The 21,610-nt window shown below is 40.3% G+C and overlaps 1 protein-coding gene across 3 annotated transcripts in view; it reads right to left on the bottom strand.

The window, feature by feature from the left end:
* The window catches only part of LOC147267511 (copine-9-like), a 136,948-nt gene that overhangs the window by 17,275 nt on the left and 98,063 nt on the right, over positions 1-21,610 (bottom strand). For all 3 annotated transcript variants that reach the window (XM_086198380.1, XM_086198379.1, XM_086198382.1), the window contains 9 exons: positions 16,596-16,659; positions 15,795-15,898; positions 15,330-15,434; positions 11,650-11,691; positions 6,351-6,426; positions 5,193-5,246; positions 5,014-5,075; positions 2,522-2,568; positions 922-1,103 (listed from right to left, as the gene is read on the bottom strand). In XM_086198380.1, coding sequence (XP_086054506.1) covers positions 922-1,103; positions 2,522-2,568; positions 5,014-5,075; positions 5,193-5,246; positions 6,351-6,426; positions 11,650-11,691; positions 15,330-15,434; positions 15,795-15,898; positions 16,596-16,659 — 736 coding nt within the window. The remainder of the gene's footprint in view (positions 1-921; positions 1,104-2,521; positions 2,569-5,013; positions 5,076-5,192; positions 5,247-6,350; positions 6,427-11,649; positions 11,692-15,329; positions 15,435-15,794; positions 15,899-16,595; positions 16,660-21,610) is intronic.

Here is a 21,610-nt window from a genome sequence, read left to right as displayed (position 1 = left end):
CTTAGGCTAGCCCTTAGATATGCTGCTATAGGCTTAGGCTGCTGGAGGATCTCCCATGGTGCACTTGGCTTCTCTCTCCTCCTCTCTTTCCTCTCTGTCCATGTGTCATATAGAAATCATACTCATATGTGTTACTAACTCATTTTCTTTTCCGGAGCCTTCGGGCCCCCCACATCCCAGACAGACTTGAAGAGGCTCAAGCTGCCACCCGTAGCTCCACCTGCTCATGTCCCCGTCTGTCCATCAGTCTCTTCCCTTTCTCTCTCTTTATCTCTGTCCCTCTTTTTCCTTCTGTATATCTGTTGTCCTCCATCATCTCTTTGTCTCTGCCCCACCCTCCTGCTCTCTTTCGCCCCAGCCGGTCAAAGCAGAAGGCCGTCCCCATTGAGCCTGGATCTGTTCCACGTTCCTGCCTGTTAAAAGGAAGGTTTTCATCGCCGCTGTTGCCTGATGTTCTTGCTCATGGAGAATTGTCGGGTGTAAATTCATTGAAGGAGTGTGGTACTAGACCTGCTCTACTTGTAAAGTGTCATGAGATAACTTTTGTTGTGATTTGTTGTGAGACAAATAAAATTGACTTGTCTTGACTTGACTATATACTGGCCCTGTGATAGACTGGCAACTTGCTGAGAGACTTCATTCTATTCTGTAGTCTACCACTTTTCCTGTTAAGGTTGCTGGGGGGCTGGAGCCTATCCCAGCAGCTTTAGGTGAGAGGCGGGGTTCACCCTGGACAGGTCGCCAATCCATCGCAGGGCCAACACAGACAGATAGATAGACAACCATTCACACTCACAGCCACACCTACGGTCAATTTAGAGTATTCAGTTAGCCTAGTCCCCTCTTGCGTGTCTTTGGACAGTGGGAGGAAGCCGGAATACCTGGAGGGAACCCACGCAGGCACAAGGACAACATACTTACCAGTGGGAATGCATGGGAGATTTTCCCATCCGGAGGTAGTTTTGCACCAAAGCCATAGGCAGGAAAGAGTTTGTCACTGTCATAGTCCTGGATGATCTCTCCCACAGCCTTCAAAGCCATGGCATATGCATTCATCTGGTAGGGGCTCATGTAGTGCAGTGAGGTGGGCTGGGAAGGGTTACCTGGAGAAAGACGTGACAATACACAAAGACAACACTTTACTTTCACAAAGACATTTAGAGAAGAAGCCCAGAGTTTTTTGTTTTTTTTAACCACATAGCACGTCAAGTATAGTTCTGAATAATATGATAAAATCATCAAAATCACAATTTGGCCTGGTATGGTATCCAAATTGCAGGAGGTCCACTATTTGCGAATAGCAAAATGTGTGACAAAGTACCACTTTAAATTAAGTATTGTGGTACTGCATAGATACTCAAGCCTGCAAATGGTACACTACAGATCTGAAGGCACAGTAGCATTATTGAGGAAAAATATTTAAGATAAACAAAACCCCTCACAATATTTACTTATTGACAGTTAGAAGTGCTTTGTTGTGTCTGTCTCCACGGAATCTCTTCCATCTGCCTATATTTTATCGTTTTTACTTGTTCGATTTTCATGCGCATGGGTACTCTGGGCGTGCTAGTCCAGCATAATCACCTCCCCATTTTCTGTTTACCCCACAGGGGGTCATGACCCTCCAGCATAAAGATGTGAACTTGTGAGCCCTGCTGAGCATGTGCCAGACCGAATTGCAGACATGTCTCAGAGGAAGACATGAATATGGCGAGAGACAGGTTATAACAGGAGTGAATGAGGTGTTGGCTTTCACCTGCTGGTGAGATTTGGAGGGGCAGATGGGAGAAGAGGCTACGGTTGGTTAACTCAGCTTGCTATAATGGTGGCAGTAGACCTATTCCATTATAAATGTCATTCTTCAGGAATGTTGAGGGGGATGGGACAGAGGAGGGCCATACCATTAATATACAGGGCTCCCAGTTTTCTCACCCCACAAAGTCAGTTAAATGAAAACACACACACACACACACACACACTTTGAGGATTTTAAAAAGTTAGGTTGGCTTTGAAGTACGCAGCACCACTGATGTGACCACATAGATTTAAAATGACAAGAAAAGTATTCAGGCCAAAATGGCAGCAGCAGTGTTCTTTTAAAAAACAACAACAAAAAAACATGGGAGTTCTTGTATTTGGATGTTACACTCTGTAACTGAGTATGCAGCTTCCTCTGTCTCTGTCCCAGTAGTTGCTGCTGCACTGTGAAATTCAATTCAGTACCTCAAGGCACACAGTAACCAACATTACCTTGATGGCTGATTGATTAAAATTCAAAATGATTGACAAAATGCTTCACGATCGCTTGTTAATTCATCACAGCAATCTTTATTTGTGAGTACACAAAAAGTCATAGATCTTTTTATTTTATCTTGTGAAAAATGGGAGCAAAACAAGTATTGTGTTAATATTTTTGTTGAATGTAGTAATTGTGTGAAAACTTAAATTAATAAAAAAACACAAAAGTCAAATGAAACATGTGGACATTTCCTGCATGCACAAAGACATCATGCTATCCTACCATTAGATGCTGTGAAATCGATGGCCACTGTGAAATTAAGTTGTGTCCTATTGGGAAATTGAGTATTAGAAACACAAATGTTAGGTGAGTGACAATATCTCTTCAAGACAGCACAATTACAGCTGTTTAAACTAGACTGACAATTTCACGAAAGGGAAACATAACGTTAGCCTCAAAATGCATCAAAACAAGAGAACTTTGTTCAAGTCAGCTTATAATGTTCAGGTGTCATCTTGACAATATTGTTCACAACGCTCCAGGGTTACAGTTTGCCTAATTAGCAGCCAGTAACTTCTTCCAGTTAACTACGTCAAGGAAAACCAGTTAGATGCATTTCCCTAAAGATGGAAATACTTCATAGAAATGAATAACACAGTTGGAGTGAAGCGTTTGACACTCCTTTCGTTTGATGCCATTTCTGTGTGACACCGACATAAAGGGTTGCACTGAAGGAAGGCCCCTGCAGATGCCAGTGTGACCATCAGTCCCTGTGACAGGAGAAACATTACGGTTGGGCCCTTGGTATTAATGGGCAGTACCTGAATATCATAGTCATATCATTCTAATTTCATATTTCACTGATTTATATATCTAAAACAAGAATAGATAAACAACCTTCCATACAGATTTAAAATACATGAAATGAAGAGCTTGGTTAAGATATATTTCGATAGCGATGAAATGACGTTTGGTTCAGCTGATCATGAACAAATGCAGCTAATGAAGAGAATGGCAACGTATGCAGCTGGAGATAATGTAATCTCACCTGTACATACACTTTAAAACTCACAAACAACTGGAAGATTATTCCCCAGGCCCCGCCCATAACGCTGTGTCTGGGGATAATGTGGCAAATGAGTTCCTACTATGAAAATGGGAAACAAGGAAGTTCTTTTGTTCTTTATTGCTCACTCACATAGTTGACGCAGCCATTAACGTGTTGTTTATAAGTTCAAAGCAATAAAATAGAGTTCATGTATTCTCTCTCCAGTTAACATCATGAAAGCACACAAACCCATTGACATCAGAAGAACAAAATCTCAACTCTCGACAAAGAATCATCTAAGGAGCAGAAATGTGCCATAAAACCAAATTTGTGCTTTTGCAGAAATGGCGAGTGCACAGACACAGAGGACATCTGTGGTGATCGGAGAGGCCATGGAGAGGACTAGCAGCTGCATCGCGCACATCCCAGGTAAATCTCACAATGCCATGGTCAGCTTCGCAGGGGTCAGTTAGGTTTGAGTCCAAATAAATGGAAAAACATTTGTGACCGATTTTTCAAAATGCTGATGTCCCATAGCAGTGGGACTGTGGGAGGGGTGGAGACCACAGCCTTTTGATATTCAGAATCAGACTCAAAAATACTTTATTGATCCACTGGGTGGGGTGGGGGGATTCTTGATGTCATGGCTGCTGCCTTTCATCAGGGATGGAGAGATGGACTGGATTTGATGTTTTTTTTTTAAACTTTTTTTTTTGTATGTGGTAAATAAAGACAAAATCAAAACCATTAAAAACATCCAAAACAGGCTCAAACCTCTGAGGTTAACCATCATTGTACTGAATCTTTAAACGCTTTGGGTTAAAAAGATGATTTTTGAATATTTCCTTGCAGTCGCTGATTTCCCTTCAGTAGACTTGGGACTCATGCTCAGTAGAAGCTAGTTTATCAGTTTGGTTTGGCTAGAATCAATGCAGTCTAATACAGGAGCAGGGCAAGCGACCCTGAAAATGTAAACCTGTATCCACTTTGTTTTATAAAAATCTCTAAACATTCAATGAAAAACTTATTTTTGATATTTTGTTTAAAAAAAAAAACATATGCAATGACTTTTGCTATGTTTGTTGAAGTCTCAATTTGAAAATAAGATGGCATAGATATGGCATGACATATGGTTTTATACTCTGTGATTGTGTTGGTTTCTCAACATACTGCATGTTTGTCAGACCTGGAGTTTTTTAGGGAAGTTTTTCTCCACCTTGGTCAAGGGTCTGAGGACAGAAGATGTTGCATTGTGTATAGATTTTAAGACTCTAAAGGACAATTCAGATTTTCCATTTTGTGCTCAATAAATAGCATCTGATTGACTGCACATATTCATAAATGCATTGTCATCAATGGGAACTTCAGACCTGCTATAAAACCAGACATGATGGATTAAAGCCTTGTGATGGATGACTTGATTTTGAGGAACCACGTGTTAATACTTGTCTTTTTTTCAAATGTATTCTAAAGCTGCCTGAAAGGAGAAAAAAAAAACATTCAGCCTGTTAAAAATATAGAAAAATATTTTTCCACTACAATCTTTTTAAAATTAGTTTATTAAAATATTTTTTATTCATACATTTTATCACTTAAATGCTATATATATATATATATATATATATATATATATATATATATATATATATATATATAATCATTCTGCATTATTAAACACTGCAAACCTCAAAGTACTGTGATGCCCAAATAAAAGAGGAGTTCTTACCCTCCTCTGATGAAGTCGACAAACGTGCATTCTGACTCCACTTTGAAAGACAGTAGAGTTACCTTGAGCATGGAGAAAAACAAGAAGAAAACAGAGAGAGAGAAGACTTTTATTGCTCTGATATAACAAATTTGCTTGAAGATATAACTTCTGATGAAATGCAGTCTGGAGGGACTTACCGTCCCTGAATTGACATATTTCTTCTTTTTGCCTTTCTTTTTAGGATTCAAAACCTTCATCACAAAAAAAAAACACAGAAATGCCATTCAGCGCTTGTATGAGCTCCTGTGGATTGACTACTAACACAAGAAAGATGTTTGACAGTGTTGCATATTCTTAGTCTGTGTATTTTTTGTAAGTTTGTTTTTCCCAATGAACCAAGAAACTGAAGTGCTGTTGCTGTTGCTGTTGTTTTGTTTTTCATTTTTCACCCAAATGGAAACGTTTTCAGGGAAACTGACAGAAGCGAATGAAAACAAAGTATGAGGAACACAAAACATGTAGCTCAGAGGACTAGACGTAATAAAAGACACACTGAAAATGAGAAAACCAACATTCAAATAATAATAACCCTGCTTTGGATTCAGCAAGTTCTTTTTTGTTGTTGTTGTAGTTGAATGTAGTTAAGATGTCACCCGGAGAGCCAAGCGGATGGCAGGGCTACACCATCAAATGGAAACAAGAGTAAGAAAACCTTGTCCAACCAAAGCTGGATCATACAAGTTGGGATATGTGTTTATCAATAATGTACAGAACTATCTGTGAAATTTTGACGACTCAAACAGCTTAGACCAACTGACATTTAGTGTTGAAGATGTAATGTGGTCTCGGCAGCAGTGGTTTTAAGCTGTGCTCACATCAAATGTGAAGCAGCTTTTCGACTCGCCTTTTTACACTCAGCTCGGATTGTGTTTATTTTGCCGTCATGAACAGTGGTATACTTTGCTCCAAAAGATGAGGGGAATAACACTGTTGATGTTGTACTACTACTACTACTACTACTATTTTCAGACATTTTAAGCATCTTTATGGGGAGAATATAGGTACTGTGACATTTAATCTGTGGTATTTTTATCTAGACGACAATGGACAATTTGCTGACCTTATGTTATGTTAAACACTTTGCTCTGCTCAGTCTTGGCTGCTATGAGTGGTAAGGTTTGGTGGTTAGCTTAGCTGTAAAAACAAACTACCAAAAGTTACACAGACCATTCTTTAAACACTGTTCCATTCTTCATACACGTTCAAGAAAAAAAAATTGGAAAAACAGGACTTTCCTTTTTTCACTATTTGCTGAAAAAATTCATCTTAAATTTTCTCCACTACTTGCATTTTACCTCGTAAACATTGAACTGGCTTTGGCCTCGGGACAGTTCTCTGTAGCTGGTGGTGAACTCGCCAATAAAGTCATGACTGGAGGACAGCACAATAAATGGGAAAGAAGGAGATACAAAAACAGCAACAATTTGAAAACATTCCTCATACACTGCACTCTTAAGGGGTTTAATGAGTCAACATGACAGTCTGTTTGTACACACTTGAGAACCAAGGTTGTGGGTTTTTTTCTGATAGTCGTGCTTTGGGCAGATAGATGTCCTTGGATTGAAGTCACATTGGATCATTCTGATGAGCCAGCACAGCAGGTGTCCCTCCATTATCCTATCACAGCCACTCAAGCAACACGACTGAAGTTTTGACTTGTGACTTTTAAATAGCAGCAAGTGCAGCAGTGACAGAAAGCAAGAATTGTGTTGTTAACACTAAGTTTCGGTAAATCATGCTTCAAAACTACCTCAACTCTTGCGTTCTGCAGTGATACATTCAAAATCTTGATTGCAAGCATCATGTTTTAATCAGTAATGCTCACCAATGTAGCCTGATAAAGAGACGATGAAGAAAGTTATGCAGACAAAAAAAGTAACTACTTTTATTTCATATTGACATGACGGGTGTAACAACTGATGGTTCCAATAATCCTGATATAATTTCTTCATTTTATTGCAGAGAGAAAATCTGATTATGATCAAAGTTTGAGGAACCTGTGGCACGTTGACACTTTTTAAACAACAATGATTCTTGTTGTTGGCAGTCATGGGGGGCACCCATGTGATTCATCCCCCTTCTCTCAAGGAAGCACCATCTTTGTAATGTAGCATCCTTCAATCACTACTTGTGTAATCTGAGCCCCTACAACACACGCCACACTGATCATACACCAATCACATCCCATTGAGTCAGTTCACTTTTGATTATTTCTACTTTGGCTTCCTGTGGTTGAATGCATTTTTTTGTTGAATCTTCTAAGTTGGTCTGTCTCTCATGCTTGTCATGGTCCAAGTGCCAGGTTATGACTGAACAAGTTTTTTTTCCTTCTTTTGTAAGAGCTATGGTATATCAAATACCATAAAGCCTAAATGATAATTTAGCTGTACAGCTTTTTCAAGTTCCCAATATCAAATCTTTCATTTCTCTCCAAAATTCTGGAGAAAGCAGTTGCTAAACAGCTCTGTGACTTTCTTCACAGCAACAGCTTATTAGAGGATTTCCAGTCAGGTTTTAGGATTCATCATAGCACAGAAACAGCACCAGTCAAAGTTACCAATGACCTCCTACTAGCATCAGATGAGAGACTGGCCTCTGTGCTGGTCTTATTAGATCTTAGTGCAGCTTTTGATACCATTGATCACCATATCCTTCTACAGAGACTAGAACATGTCATTGGCATTAAAGGAACCGCACTAAACAGTGCGGTTACCAATAGTTACATTATTGCTGCATGTGTGAATTTATCCAATATCTTGCTCAATGTAAGTGAGGAAAGCAGAGCATAGCCATCTTACCTACTTCCAATTCATTTTACATGTTATTTCATGACTTCCACAAGGCAAAGTCACTGCACTTAATCTGTACTGGAAGGAACATGTGGCCTGCAAGTATTCTCCTCTCAAGAAGAACCCTCAGAGGAGAAGTTCAACACATCATTTTTGAGTTTTATTATGCAAAACCCTCCTTATAAATATCAACTCTCTGCATGCCCTCACGCCATGTCTGCATCTCCATATATCACCAGCCTGAAGCTGTGCTTGACACCGGTGCAATGCTGGTATTTAGAGGAGAATCCTTGAGGAGCAAGTAAAAGAGTACATCGCCCACTGGGGAGAAGAGGATGAACTGCATGGAGGTAGATGGTGGGGGTTGTTGGAGGATAAGGAGCGGTGACAACACAGGGACGCACAGCAGGCTTAATTTGTTAGGCACAAGAACACGTTACATTGAAGACATAAAAAAAAGTGTGCTGAAGCCTATTAATTCATGCCTCCTCCCTTTATATGTTTTCTGTTGTTTTTCCTTAACATCATGTTTATTTTGCTGAAATGAACTGACTACTTTATTAGCTTTTTGGAAAATTAGACTCTATGTAGACTGAATTCCCTTTCATAGACCTCATCAAATGTAAGTTTTTGTTGTTCTGTTAAAGTTTTGCTAACCCTAACCAAATGTTTTGATTCACGAATATATCAGTTTGTCGTCAATTTTCTTTTTTTTTTTTTTTATGCCTGGACCTAACCATGTTTTTTGTGTTCACATCATACCAGAACTGAATCATAGTGTAGACATCATAAAACATTATTTTTCAAGTACACATTCACGTTTCAGGACAAATGAGTCCGTGTGGGGAAGTTTGTGGCGGTAGCTTCAGCTGCTAAACTGTTTTGTCAGTTTGTAATATTTTGACATTCAGAAGGGCCTTACTTCCCCTTTGCTAATGCATCAGCATCATCCTGCCTTGGCACACCACATGGTGGTAGTAAAATACCAGTGCCACCAGTGACACACTTAAATCTACTGAAGTGTTATCACACTGTGAGACTCAACCTTTTTTGACAGTTTGGAGTGCTGAAAGCTAAACTTCTGACTGACAGGTGACAGTGGTGTTACTGTCCAGTCCATTTTCCTATTGTAGTTGAGAAGTTTCTCTGGCCCACTGCATTGCACACACCAGTATTTAACAAAGCATGATATGAAACACATTTATTCTACTTTCTTTTAGAAGAAAATGCATGCAGAAAAATACCCCCCCTCCCTTTTTTTGTTGCCAGGTTGACAGGAGAAATATGAAGCTATGGAAGATATATCTTGTGTCCATATACAGACTATTCTCTTTACCTTAAAATGTTTCAACTTCCTTGGAAGAGTCAAATGATGTTGTCAGCTAGTTTAGTTCATAGCACCCCCCACTTTAGGGCTTCTTCCCTGAGCAGTAAACTATGCTGAATGTTCATCAAGTCTTTTACAGTGTGAAGCACCTCAAACAGTTTCTCTGCCTTTCAATTTAATATAAGAAAAAAACAAGGCTGGCTCCCTGCAGAAGAACATCAATATAAATACACCATAAGCAGTAAAACTAAATCTATGAACCTAAATTCAAAAAATGATGTCAATTGTAACTTTAAAGTCTATTACAGAAAACACAAGTCCGGAACCACTGTGAAACAATGTCAGTATAAAGGCCAATTATGATGAAGTTGAAACATTTCACCTGCCAGTTGCTGTTTACGTAGGAGAGCCCTTCATCTCTTCTAACACATGAAAACAAGTGCCTTGAGTCCCTCTCTGGTTAGGAAGATAAAGGACTGGTATTTGACAGGTGCAGTGTGGAAAATGAACAAATGACTAAAGCTGCTGTGCACTGATGAGTTTGGGCAGGCCTGCGCATCTATGCCATCAGGCATTTTTAGAGGAAGGAGGAAGAAGAGAAAGGCAAATGACAATTGTAGAGGAATTTTGTGTGAAGAAGGAATTCGTCACACACAAGAAACAGGCTGGAGACTCAGAGATGGCTTCCACTGGACCACTTAACTGGATGTCCACAGCAGGTGTACAAGGTTCGCTGTGAGATGAGGTTGCGTCAACTCCCCGTGAACATCTGTGTCTGACCCTCGTTAACAGTCATACTTATGATGTCTGGCACTACCCAGTAATACCGAACTAGAGCATTCTGCACAGATGTGACCTTCACGTAGTCAAAAACACAGCTATGTATATAGACAACGCTGGTGCCATGAGTGTCAGCTTCACTATCCGTAAGTGTTCTAACTGCACATTCACAAAGAAGAAAAGGCACCACGCTTTCACTGCCGACCCAGGTCAAGGCCCTGGGGTCAGGCCTGCTATTAACCTTACAGACAAATTATGAGGATGAAGAACAAGAAAGTTCAAACAGAGGATGCCAGATAAAATTCCTAATTGACAACAAATAAATTTAAAGCCATGACAAGCAGCATTACTCTCAAAAAATAACCTCACAACCACTACAAAACCATATGTATATATTGTAGTTCCATCTCAGCTCAGGCTACTAAAGACAGTGTAATTCACTCCAATATCACATGATAAAACTATCAAATATCATGGTTTCTGTTGGATTCATTTCCAGAGTCAGCACAACAGAGATGCCATGATTATTTTTGTATTTATCACATGTAATCTTATTCGAGGGATTTTTATTAGTATCTAGTTGAGGCAATACAGGGAGACATGTTCTTTTCCAGGATGTAGCAGCTTCTCTTATGTTCCTGCAGGTTCCACAAGTGCAGTGTTCTCCTCTAACAAGTAGGCTAGAAGATCAATAAAATGAAAACTTGAGGGGGTCAGGGGTGTTCTTTAGGGGTGTCAGGAGATGGGAGGGTTTAGTCACTTGTGTTTAGTATCAACAGTGGGAAAAATGGCACTTGTGCCTTTAATACCTCCTCTGAATTGGCCACAAGAGGGGCCTCAAAGTCTGCTTGGTGGAGCCTAAAACAAATCCAGAAATGGCCTGATTATAAGACTCTACCAATCAAGATACAATTTACCCTGATGTGAAGGGCACCAAAAGAGTGCTGGAAACAGCCGTGTAGAATTGGGCACAAAAGTGAGGATTTTATGTATTTTAGTTTGACTCTTGTGTTGCATGTCATAGTACATTTCAATCTTGTGTCAGAAATTCAGTTACCGAGAAAATGTTGTGATAATTTGTGCACTTATCTGTGTATATAGACACAAGACCTGCCTGCAGTTCTGTTCTCAAAGACTGATTATTCCATGAGTGATTACCTTTTAAAGATGCTTCTATTATCCACTGACTATAATAGCTTACGAGAGGACAGAATTCAGAACTTTTTTTTCCAAAAAGGTTCCAATATTTCATGTCCCGTGAACTTCATATAGGAAAAAGTAAACTCTCACAGGATCATTTGCGGAGGATAGTTGGACGATGCAAGGAAGTCAGTTTGATTTTCTTTTTTTGAACAAAAATGGCGGCGATAGATTTAATACCTTTTATAGTTTTGATAAAAAATTATGCTGCCCCAAAATTAGTGGCGGCTCAAAGTATGTGAAAGTTTCATTTGACTTTTCCCTGCATATTGGTATCAATGACAAAATTGTAGCAGGTACAGCTGATTTGTTCTGAATTTTCTATTTTCTAAAATTTGGACCATTGCTGTAGCACCAACTTCAAGACCTGCAAAGCTAGCTGAGTAAGTTTTGCATAGGACTGGACCTCTGTGCAATGCATTTCCTGTTTTTAGGAAAAAATAAAGTAGAAAATAGAGGGGAAATTAGCGTCCAGAACATAAAAAAAAGACAACTTACCTCCCATCTCTGTCCCAGTCATAAACGTCCACCTTGACTGTCCTGGCCAGAGGTGAGATGAGGGATCAGAGGTGAGTCACAGTGAAGAAAGGGAGAATGAAGGTAAGCAACAGAAACAATGGAGGTAGAAATAAACTTTAAGGCTTTCATATCAAAATGTGCTTCACATCTTAAAATAATTATGGTAAAAAAAAAAAAACAGTTTCAACAAACAAACAAATGCACAACAAAAATAATTTTGCATTTGATTGCTGACAGTTTCTGAACGCTTTGCACAGCTTTCATGAGAACAAATGGTTAATTTTTGGACTTCTGATTTGTTTCTTTAAGCACTGTTCAGTTTTAGGATTTATTTTTGTTTCCTTAATATGTGTTCAGTCAGTCTAGTGGGAAAAATATCCAAAAATACACATCATCTTCGCCCGAGGCATCTGGTGCTTAGTGTTTGTTCCTGCTGCCATGATCAGAGCCTCTGTGCTGTCCTTCTGCTGGGCCTTTTCCAGCTATTGCTACGGTTTGACAGTGTCTGCCTCTCTCTCTATCTGCTCATGATACATCTCGTGGAGAAGGCTTGTTCTTCCATGTCAGTTCCTTTTCCTCATCGTCATCATCCATCAGATCCAAACTTAGAACTTCAAATATCACCTTAAAACTGATAATGACCCTGTGAGGGTTAAATAATGGGAGACCACAGGTGCAGACACAGGCCCTGTGCACATCTGATATTAAAATCAGTTGTGAGCAATCCAATCACAAGCTATTAATACCAGGTGTGCGCAGGGTCATATGTGTTCTGAATGCATCCTGAGAGACGATCACCATGTGAAACCACGTTGGAGGTGGTTGTAGCATCATACTTTCAGTGGTGTTTTCACGAATGAGCCCGAGTGCATCAAAACTCTTTGGTGTTTCGTTTGTCAAGAACATGCTGAGGGACAGATGAGGGGATTCCTTTTTTAACCTATGCACAATTGAACGTAACTTTCCATGTAAACCTTGAGATTTATTACAAAAAAAAACTTGACAGGAAATTGTGTGCTCCTCCATGAGCCAAGTGTGCGCACATAAATTATAAAAGGAAACGAGGAGAATTGTCTGAAACTGATTTCATCACTGAAAGTGAGCATGCGCTTCTGCATTTCCTGCGTATGCAACCTTTTCAAGTGAATCATGTGAATCGGCAGTTTTACAAATGAGATCACTGGTCCGTATCATTGGGATTTCTCTCTTAATAAACACAGTTAAAGTATCACCAGCTGTGCCTCTCTCTCTCACACTTTGCAGCAACAAGTTTACTTTTTTCATGTTGAAAATGCCTGTAAAAAAAAGAACTATGGAGATACTGTGGGCATTTGTTTGCATGCAGAGCAGAAATGTTAGATCTGATCACAGGAGATGCATGTGGAGACACATTTTAAAGCCAAGTGTGTCCACTTGTGATCAGTTCACAACAGGATGGATCTTAATACCATGTCTGCACAGGGCTATAGACCTAACACATATAATAGGTCCCCTCTCTGCTAAAAATGCAGCATGGTTTTGCTTTGAGAGCTTTAAGGCAAAATGTATAGATTCATGGTACAATGGAACAATTTGCATCTTGATTTTGAGACCGGGCGGCACGGTGGTGCAGTGGTTAGCAATGTTGCCTCACAGCAAGAAGGTTCTGGGTTTGAACCCCAGCTTGAGCATGGGATTTTCTGTGTATGAAGTCTGCATGTTCTCCCTGTGCCTGCATGGGTTCTCTCTGGTACTCCAGCTTCCTCCCACAGTCTAAAGGCATCAAGAGGGGACGAGGCTAATTGGATACTCTAAATTGACCATATGATGGACTGGCGACCTGTCCAGGGTGAACCCTGCCTCACGCCTGAAGGCAGCTGGGATAGGCTCCAGCCCCCCCCCCCCCCCCCCCCCGCAACCGCAACCCTTAACTGGATAAGTAGTAGAAGATGGATGGATGGATTTTGAGATCCTGCATCTGTCAACCTGTGATATGAGAGGAATCCTTAGTCATACAGTGGTCCAGTGATAACAGCAGTGAGTTGCTCGGTTTTGGTGTAGAAAGAGATATCACCACAAGAGCTATTCATGTGTGAACTGCCACCATGTTGGTCTCAATAACACCAGCACTGGCCTGAGACTAATAACACAGCCGGCTGCTGGCATTATTCTCACCACCACAGACTAGAGTTCACTCTCTGCAGCTTTATCAGGGCTTAAAGCAAAGAAACTGTCAAAACCTGAAATATATAAAGGGATTAAGAGGAAGATGACCTGCAGTCCATGTATGAGTTCAAGTGATTAAACTATAGCCTGAGAGATTCCAATGTGATTTGTGCTGAACTTAATCATTAAAGTGAAATCACTTGAAGTTTGACATTGGCCCCTTTAAACATGCATACACTGACACCACAAATTGATAGGGTGCACCTTAATAGAAATAGACCATCTGTTACCAATGTAAGGGCAGAACCCACCACCCCCATACTTTCCTTAACTGCCTCATCCTGTCAGACTTAATGATGGTAAAGTCTTGTCCAGTCAGCACCTTGAGTGCAACAGGTCAATTTTATTCCTTAAAGAGCAAACATGTCAACAGACACTTAATCTGCAGCAAACTCCCTCCCCCAACCCTTGTTTTCCCTCTTGTCAGGACTGTTGGGAAAACTGGACCCAAATGCAGACGGCCTCAAACTTTTTCCAGAGCGATGGACTGTCACTACCTACTTCCTGATGTACATTGTTTATGTGTAGGTCCTAGAGTGGTTTGGTTGGTTTCCTCTGTCTTTCATCGGTGCTGAACAAACTAATTAAAAAATAAACAGCTTGACTCTCTGAAAAAAATAACTGTAAAGGGGGACTATCACAGATTACTACTGTATCATGCTGACTGCAATTCCAGATTCCAGATTCAATTCCAATGACAAATTACCAAGAAAAATTAGAGGTCGCAAATCAACATCACGTGTTAATATTTACACACAAGCCGTCCTCCTTTATAGCTCTCGTATTTACTGTCTTCTTTTGATGTTTGCTGCTTACCTGATGATTTAATGTAAAGATCAGGGAGGTGGCTGAAGCCTTTATAAAAGTGTCCATGAGTGCAGTGTGCAGCAAATTTTGACTGTAGTTCTGAATTCTCCAAGGAAACTCAACTTTCAGCTTTTGAAATATGTTTTGGACTGACAAGTGAAAAACATGTTGTTCTGGTTTTGATTACATTTCTTCTTAAATTCAAAAGACAGAGCAGGGTGTGTTTTCAGCCTGTTAATTCACAGGAACAATGTTAAAATTAAGTAGTAAGAAAGTTATTATTGTGCTGTTTAATCAAACTAGTTGAAAAACATTTTAAATGGTAGGTCAAAAATGTATGATGAGCCACATTCCTCCCGCTGATCATGTTATATGTTTGTTTTGCTCAACGGCTGAGGGGTGCTTCTCTTCCAAAGTTGCTGCCACAAAGGATTGTGGGATAGCATTGGGTCCTTCTCTTTCAGAGAGGATTGTCCAGTGTATCCTCTGCTAAAGGAGCTAATAAATGAAGCATTTGACCTCCTTTCCTCAGCAGTTCAGTCATATCACTCCGTTAGGAACTTTCCTGTGCGAAACAGAATATTCAAACACACCTTGTGACTTTAGGATAATAAAAGCTAATAAGTAGGTCTGACTGTTCACCTCACCTGTCATAGTCTCCATTACAAAGCGCTCGAGCAGGGATGGTAAATGACTGCCAAACAGGATTTAGATTGTTCTTGATCACCTCGGTCTTGTGACAGATGGTGAACCTGGAAACACAAAGAGAGAGGCAGTTCAAGGAGTTAAGAATGGCGAGACTAAAAAAGTCTAAAATTTGATGAGGAAGTTGTCGCTGAGCCAACGGTATGACAGAAAATCAACCCTTTTTTGATTCAAAGCTTGCACAAAGTACAAACAGTCTTTTGACATACATTTTAACTGAATATACTCACAAGACAGCTGAGGCAAAAAAGACTGCAAAGGAATTTTGATCCTGAATTGTATATCTCAAAAAAAAAAAAATTGCTAAGTACAGATCAGATATTTGATGGTCAAAAAGCCTTTAGACTGGTCAAACAGAGAAGTCTGCTGGCAGATGTTCAACACACACTAAACAAAGATAAACTTACGTCCCATCCTCGTTGCTACGGTAGAAAACCAGGAAAGGGTCAGACTTGCCAAAGAAATCCTTTTTGTCCAGCTTGTTGGCACAAAATTGCATGGTGGCTATGTCCTGGAAGACCATCAAAAGATTGTTTTCATACCTTCCATAGAGTTAAACATTACTCTTGAAATTGAACTTCAATGTAAAGCTTCAGTTGAGGTCTCATTTGTTTCCAGGAGCTGTTCAGAAGAATGTCACGTTGTTCTTTCCTGCTTCCTCTCTATTAAACAGAAATTGAACCTCCTTTCCTCAGTGTTTGTTCAAGGGATATGGATGTAGAAAAAGCTATGATGTTGCTTGATAAAAAGTGTTGAAATTGGCTCTATTAAAGGCTGATTTTAAATTATTTATTGTAGTTTTTTTCCTTTAAAGCCTTCCCTTTTGAGGTAGATCACTGTTTATGTTGGTAAGGAAACACAAGCCATTGACCCAATTAGAAAAAATAATGACCTGACAACTTTTGCAATGAAATTTAAGTTTTGAAAATGTATTGTGTTGTGCCTTGTAGATATTTCGAAAGCATAGCTCAAGAAAATATCCGGCCCCAGGTCCTCAGCCTTCTGACAATGTGGCCCTATGGACAATGATGTTGAATAGAGCTGCTCTATCATATGTTTTAGCTAACAAGTAATTTTGAAATCTGCAAAAGTATAACACCACTGAAACATAATGTAACTGCCATGAACAAAGACTGTAGCACCCCTTTTGGACTGTTTGCATCACTTTGCGTGTGTGCATACAATCTTGAGCATGTCTGGATACTAACCCGGCAGTTACTGAGCTCCTCAGCTGTGAAGATTATGGTTCCACACTTCTTTCCAGGAATCCCACTGAAAGAAAGAGAGGCAGGGAAAACATTGCTCACTCCAAGTAGGGAATGAGTTCTTACATCAAGTCAGGGAGTTGTTGCATCTCTGAGTTTCATTGTTGAATAAGTGGTTGAGAATTGGCACTGCAAGAATGGTATTAGTTTGCTTGATCTCACTGCTATGATTAAAAAAAAAGCTCAGGCAAAAGGCAAAACACAATTAATATGGGTAACCCAAGAAAATATGAGCGATGACCAAAAGATCAAGATTACGGATAGAAGGTGATGGAATGGGTTTTCTCAGGAGGCTGGCTAGCATGTCCCGTATAGATACAGTGAGAAGCTTGGTCAGCTGTGAGGGATTCCAAGTAGAGCCGCTGCTCTTCTGCATTGAAGGGAGCCAGATGAGGTGGTACAGGGACTCACTAATAGCTCAGGCTCCCAACACAACAGCAGGTGGAAAACTATAAAGTGCAGTGCTGGGGGATTGAGCCTCCTGCTGTTGTTTTGAAACTTTCTGAGCTTTGACTTAGTTCTGATTATTGGCTCTGATTGTTCCCGCACATCATTGATAGTTGCATTTCCATTACAGTTTTTGGCAAAATAAAAGCAACCTTAGCGGCGCTCAAAGCGCTTTACAGTGTCATCTCATTCACCCATTCACATCCACACTCACGGTGGAGGCTGCCATGCAAGGCGCCAACCTACTCATCAGGAGCAATTATGGGTTCAGTATCTTGCTCAAGGACACTTCGACACAGTCACCAGGGTTGAGGATTGAACCAGCGACCCTTTGGTTGCTAGATGGGCACTCTACCCCTGAGCCATGCCGCATCACAATGGTGTTTAGCGTGTAAGCCGTAATTCTCGTAAAATCAAGACGAAGGCGGCAAGTGATTGTTCAAAGGGGAAGTTCGTATGTATGGGAGCAGACACGATCAGGGGTAATGGAAATGCAGCTAGTGCTAACTGTTTCTTTTTACAGGCCCCCTCAGCACAACAGCAACTTTTAATCTGAGTTTACTGTTTTTATGTCTACCATTTTAAGTTGTTATGATCGGCTTAATTTACATGGAGAGTTTAACTTACATGTCAAAAATTGAGAGGTTCAAAGGGCTTGTGATACAAGTAACATGGGCACCCACTCATGGGAATACACTTGATTTAGACTTGACATTAAAATGCATCTCATTGAGGTTTCTGTTTCTGAGTCAGTTTGAATATGGTCCGTGTAACGTTCATTCTATTTGATGCCCTGGTTTTTGTCTTATAATTTGCATTTGAAAATTGAAAATAGAATGAACGGAAGGTACATGGACGGAATACCACGATATTTTCATTAAAATGGTATAATGACACCACTGTAAAATGAAAATTTAATGAAAATGTGGATCTACTCATGACATAGTTGCGCCTCAAAGAATCAAAAAATGACAGAGTCCATTAACTAATCTGGAAAAATGCAGCTGTTTGTCAGTCAGAAAGAAACTGTTGCAGGGCTGAGAAGCGTCAAAGGTTCATCTTCACATCTTTAAATAGAAAACTCATTAAAACAGTCAATCAGCAATCAGAACATAAGTACAAGTCCATTTTGCAGAGGTCTTAATAAAAACCAACACACCCCTTAAGTCCCCTTCTCCATGACTGGCATCCTTTGAGCAACAACAGTTATCAAGACTTCACTGGCATTAAGGACTTTTCCGACTGTCGTTAAAACAGCTTCGGTAAATCCGCCCTTTAAGAAATCCAATCTGGACATGAGTGACAAATTCCAGGCCTACTCCAATTTTGCTTTTAATGGCAAACTCCATGAGAAGAATGTATTTGGATAAAGGAAGATTTAAGCTAACAAAGTTATCAGTGGTCAAGATATTCATTTGGAATAAAGGTCCCCTGCTGCTCAGGGAATCCATCCGGTTTGACCATTTGTTTAAATCTGCAGTGATTTTTTTTAGTATATTACCAACTGTTTTTTATATAACACCTTAATTTTTGTATTATTTTGTTATCAAACAACATCAACTTGGCTTTTTCTGTCACCTCTGTGTTTGGGTTCACCTGCCGCCAGTGGTGTTGTGTGTGTGATACACAAGACTACACGGTATATCCCAGCTTTCAAAAACTTCAGAACTTCAGTATAGCCACTTAAAACTATGCAAGGACACATATCATCACAGTTGTGGGACAAAATTTTCACATGGGCTGATTGTTTTTTTGTTTTTGTTTTTATTATTTTCACAAAAACTGAATTGAGGAAGGAGGCATGGTGGTGCAGTGGTTGACCACAGCAAGAAGGTTCCGGGTTTGAGTCCCGGCTCGGGCACGGGGTCTTTCTGTGTGGAGTCTGCATGTTCTCCCTGTGCCTGCGTGGGTTCTCTCTGATACTCTGGCTTCCTCCCACAGTCCAAAGACATGCAAATGAGGACTTGGCTGATTGAATACTCTGAATTGACCGTAGGTATGAATGTGAGTGTGAATGGTTGTCTGTCTCCTTATGTTGGCCCTGCGATGGACTGGCAACGTGTCCAGGGTGAACCCCGCCTCTCGCCCGTTGATGCTGGGATAGGCTCCACCCCCGTGACCCTTAACAGGAATAAGCGGAAGACAATGGATGGATGGATGGATGGATGAATTGAGGCAGAAAACTGTGCAAAGGTCAACTTCTATGAAACAGCAGTCTGGCAGCTTTCCCCTCCCTCAATAAGCACATTTGAGATGTGATCACTACTGTTGTGACATTTGGAATCACAATTTAGGGCTTCTGCTGTGTGGATGGCATAGTTATTTGAAATGGCCTCTATTACGTGTACATGTACAGTATGTGTTGGTAATTACAGTGGGGGTTTTGGGTCCTTGGATGTTTTTCTGAGGTGTGTATGAGGGTAGAGGGAGGGGGTAATGAGAATAATCACAGTCCTCACAACAGTAAATTAGACTACACCATTGCCTGCCCCCATTCACAAACTGTAAAAGACCAGAAAATTGCAGCAACAACAGCTTTTATAACACTTAATTTCACTAGCCACAGATAATCTGTTGTGGTGTTCAAATGAATGGAAACAAGGCAAAAAAATAAAGAGGAGAGAAAAAGTAATAAAGGAGGTCAAAGCAGGTCTTCCTCTATCCTCCTTTCTTTTTCAACCCCAATTAAAACCAGCACTTGACACATCAATCTCAGCTTCCTTGTCTCTTTCATTTTGTTGCTCTTGCTGATGGTAATTAGATGATGAGGAGCAATTTGCGGATGTGCACATTCCTCTGTGTGTGTGTGTGTGTGTGTGTGTGTGTGTGTGTGTGTGTGTGTGTGAGATAACCTGAGGACAGTCATCTACAGGAAAATGCCACCTGTTTTTTTTAATATATGTATTTTGAATGTGCAGTTAAATGCAGTGTGTGACAGCCACACATTTTAACTCAAAAAGAAGAAAAACACTTTTTAGAGCAAGAGGGAGGGGGGGGAGGCCTGGTCAGGACATGAGAGCAGGTAGACAAAGTGGCCCTTTCCCCTACGTCCTCTCTTACGACAATAATGAGAAATAAAGCACGTCCATTGGCCCCTCCATAGAAAGGACATTTCATTATGCATGTTTATGTTTCTTGCTTCGCGCTCACCCTCCCGTGAAATGTGATGAGAAATCTCATGCAGGATGGGAGGAGAGCTTTTTAATTGGCAGGGAAAGGGGCATTGTGGATAATTCTCTTATCACTGGTACTTAAGGGGATTATTCAAAAGTTTTAGAGAAGGAAGTCAAAGAACAATAGACCAAAAATGATGGCTGTTTGGAAGTATTCCAGGTGTGCTGATAGGTCCATGAGGGAAAAACACGCAAAAGACTTCAGACAAAATTATGTTTTTAATTAAACCAGGTCACAGTTGTTGAAGTTGTTGCATAAAATTCCTCCACTCTATGTTCACTGACAACAATCTATCACTCATATCTTGGAGATTGTAATGTTAAAAGTAACATTAGCACAACCAGGAACTCCAACCTCAATGACCATAGAATCATTTTTCTTCCCAAACAAGCTCACAGCTGGTAAAAATGTGGTAAGCACATTTTTACCCCTCTCTTAGGTTAGGATATCATCCACCATCCATTTTCTACTGCTTATCCTTTAAAGGGTCATGGGGGGGGGGGGGGGGGGGTGGAGCCTAGCCCAACAGCCTTCAGCCTCACAGTCACACCTACAGTCAATTTAGAGTATTCAATCAGCCTCGTCCCCTCTTGATGTCTTTGGACTGTGGGAGGAAGCTGGAGTACCAGGAGAGAACCCTCACAGGAACAGGGAGAACAAGGAGACTCCATATAGGAAGACTTGTGCTTGAGTGGTTAGAACTGTGTACACCTTTTTGCAAGTGTATATTAGGACTTTTATTTTATATTAAAAGTGATGGAAAATGTATTGCCTCACAATCACCACACCACTGCCACAATACCACAACATTACTGCACATGTCTTCTCCATTACTTACACAGGGATTAGAATCGACTCAATCAACCACCAAACACCAAATATTGTAATATTTATTTATATTGTACTTAAAAGTAGATCAGATTTCGGAGGGTTTGTTTCACTGGGTGCACTGGATCCTCTGCTTTTGCGCAATGAATGAATGGGCATTTCCTTGTAGAAAAACAAAATTGCTAATGTAGACGGAGGTGCCCTGTTCCCTCTTGAAAAGACAATTACAGTAAATATCAAATAAATTTTTGGTCCTACACTATTTTTCCCAAAGTTTTCCTATTAACCAGTTTAACAGCACATTGTTAATGAAGTGCTAGCTTTCCAACATGCTCCTGTCGCTTGTGATTTATAGTTCATGAAAAAATTTCAACAAGGCTAGTTGAAAATGGTGTTGAATTTTGTCCTATTGAGCTATCACTGGCTGCAAAGCTTCCACACAGCTAGTGCCTGCTATGATACAGTTGATGTCTTTTTATTTGCATTGTGAGCCGTCTGGACTGTGCCAG

Source organism: Aulostomus chinensis, chromosome 3 (genome assembly GCF_037954235.1).
Source record: "Aulostomus chinensis isolate RoL2024-O1b breed Wild chromosome 3, RoL_Achi_v1.0, whole genome shotgun sequence".
NCBI classification, from domain to species: domain Eukaryota; kingdom Metazoa; phylum Chordata; class Actinopteri; order Syngnathiformes; family Aulostomidae; genus Aulostomus; species Aulostomus chinensis.
The sequence above is the reverse complement of the archived record's forward strand: the minus strand, read 5'-3'. Positions and strand labels throughout refer to the sequence as shown.